The sequence below is a fragment of the Cucurbita pepo genome, unplaced genomic scaffold (genome assembly GCF_002806865.2).
Source record: "Cucurbita pepo subsp. pepo cultivar mu-cu-16 unplaced genomic scaffold, ASM280686v2 Cp4.1_scaffold000625, whole genome shotgun sequence".
Classification (NCBI taxonomy): domain Eukaryota; kingdom Viridiplantae; phylum Streptophyta; class Magnoliopsida; order Cucurbitales; family Cucurbitaceae; genus Cucurbita; species Cucurbita pepo.
Window position 1 is genome coordinate 8,390 of NW_019646850.1, and position 2,290 is coordinate 10,679.

General features: G+C 33.6%; 1 protein-coding gene across 1 annotated transcript; it reads right to left on the reverse strand.

Annotated features, from left to right (window-relative positions):
• Positions 1-506: 506 nt before the first annotated feature.
• Positions 507-1,178, reverse strand: LOC111785658 (probable polyol transporter 4). Its single transcript, XM_023666038.1, has 2 exons — positions 836-1,178; positions 507-562 (listed from the first exon to the last, which is right to left on the reverse strand). The coding sequence occupies exons 1-2, from the start codon at positions 1,104-1,106 to the stop codon at positions 507-509; spliced, it is 327 nt and encodes a 108-aa protein (XP_023521806.1). The 5' UTR covers positions 1,107-1,178.
• Between the last annotated feature and the right edge of the window lie 1,112 nt (positions 1,179-2,290).

The following is a 2,290-nucleotide window of genomic DNA, read 5'->3' on the forward strand; positions in this document are numbered from 1 at the left end:
GGTCCATGTCACCCAATCCAACAGAAAATACTTTTCTTCAATTTCTTCAATTCAGTATNCGTATGTAGATAAAACGCCAGATGAATCACAAGGTCCATGTCACCCAATCCAACAGAAAATACTTTTCTTCAATTTCTTCAATTCAGTATTCCACGAGATAACCGACAACTTTTAGGTAGGCTTCAAACCGACACAAGTCTTTTCATGCTTTATTGCATCTCCTATGACATGGTTCGCTTTATTTATTCTACTCATTCACACATTTTATAAGAAAATTTCCTCGGACCAACCTATGTCTTTCTTAGGAAAATATCTAGAAGATCAGCAAACATAAAATTGCTCTAAACAAAACACGCTGTAACTCCATAAAATGATCTTATCCCCGAATTAACTCTCAATTCAAACAAAGTGTACACGTTTAAGGAAAAGATTTGGAAAACAGGGCATGATGAGAGATTGAACAAAAGTGGCTTAGAATATCTTGAGAGTGTATAAAAGGGAACAAATCAGGCATTTCCTGAGAGTCTCAAAAACAAAATGGCTCCACTCATCACTCCTATATCTGAAATTATCAGCACAATTACACTAATTAAAATAATTAAAATTTAATTATGCTATTTAATTAATAATTAAAAAAAAATATTTATGTTATCAAGGTTGTTCTTGGATTTTAAAAAAAAAATATAGAATTTATCAATAATTACAGAAATTTTCATTTAATGTTGAAATAACTATAACTAATTTAAATATATATATTCAAATTTAATAAATATATGTTAATTATTAAATGGATTAAAAAAGTAAGAAATTGAAAGAGAAAATGGTATGAGCTAACCATAGCCGAGGAGAATGGAATTGGTGGAAGCCAAAACGGCACCGGCGAGCACATATTTATTGATATGACGGCTCTCTCTTTCAGCAACGCCGTTCGGGGGCGACGGGGACGATTCGACCAGCTTAGGAAATGAACCTCCTCCTCCTCCTCCTCCTCCTCTTCCGCCGTCAACAACGGCGGCGGCGGCGGTAGTTTCAGGCGATGAATCGAGAAGTGGAAGGAAGAGCTGTCGGGCGTCGCCTTGTGGTTGCAGAGACACAGTGGATTGCATCGCTGGAAAAATGAAGAAGTGCACACGTCGAAGAGACAGAGTTTTCTACGATAATAAATAAATAAAAAAACAAAGAGATATAAAGAAAAGCATGCCTATCTCCAACGTTGGTTTATTGGCATATATAGATATTGTTTCAAATTTTAACAATTTCAATTTTTTTTTTTAATAGAGTTTATAACCTAACTTAATCTAACCAGATTGGCCGGATTAGATTGGATTGTCAAATAAAATGGTAATATTAGAATACTCCTAAAAGTTTACCCGTGTTTTTTGTAATAACGTTCTAACCAATTTATATTAATTATTAATGGTAAATGTATTTTTTTTTTTTTTAAGTTTAAAAATATTATTAATATTTGTATTAATTTTGTTGGACGATGAAAGTTCCACTCTGGCCGAGGAATGGTCATGAGTTTATAACCAAAGGATACTCTCTCCATTGGTATGAAGCCTTTTGAGAAGCACAAATCAAAGTCACGAGAGCTTATGCTCAAATATCACACCATTACGAAGAGTCGAGATAAATAGAGAGAAAAAAAAAAAAAAGAGAGACTATTATTTTTTTTTATTTATATTTTTTTTATAAATAATTTTGACAGAATTGATAAAGTGGCTTTAGGCAAAGAGCATAGAGCCATGCAGGTGACACACGCCCCCCCTTCATAAAGTTGGCATTATTTGTCTTTTTGTTATGCATGACACATGACTGCAGTCCTTTTATGATAATAGTAACAATAATTTGGTTATCATCTTACATGGTATCGAGTCACGCTGTTTATCCTCGAACAGACAGGTCTTTTCATGTTTTATTGCTCTTTTATAACAAAATTCACTTTATATGTATAGATAGTAATTTTCAATTATTTTAAATATTTCTTAGTCAAATGAATGGCATCTCTCGTCCATGGACAAATTAAACAAGGGTGACTACTAAATGTCTGGTTAAGATCTTATTGGTAGAATGATTCGGATTTTATTAGTCCTAGCACTCGAAACGAGACAAGTATGTAGATAAGACGCCAGATGAATCACAAGGTCCATGTCACCCAATCCAACAGAAAATACTTTTCTTCAATTTCTTCAATTCAGTATTCCACGAGATAACCGACAACTTTTAGGTAGGCTTCAAACCGACACAAGTCTTTTCATGCTTTATTGCATCTCCTATGACATGGTTCGCT

Bases quoted from the DNA above. Each gene is read 5' to 3' on its own strand.
- LOC111785658 (XM_023666038.1), bottom strand. From the start codon at position 1,106: ATGCAATCCACTGTGTCTCTGCAACCACAAGGCGACGCCCGACAGCTC. The intron at 563-835 runs GTTAGCTCATAC...TGATAATTTCAG, and splicing joins TTCCATTCTCCTCGGCTATG to ATATAGGAGTGATGAGTGGA.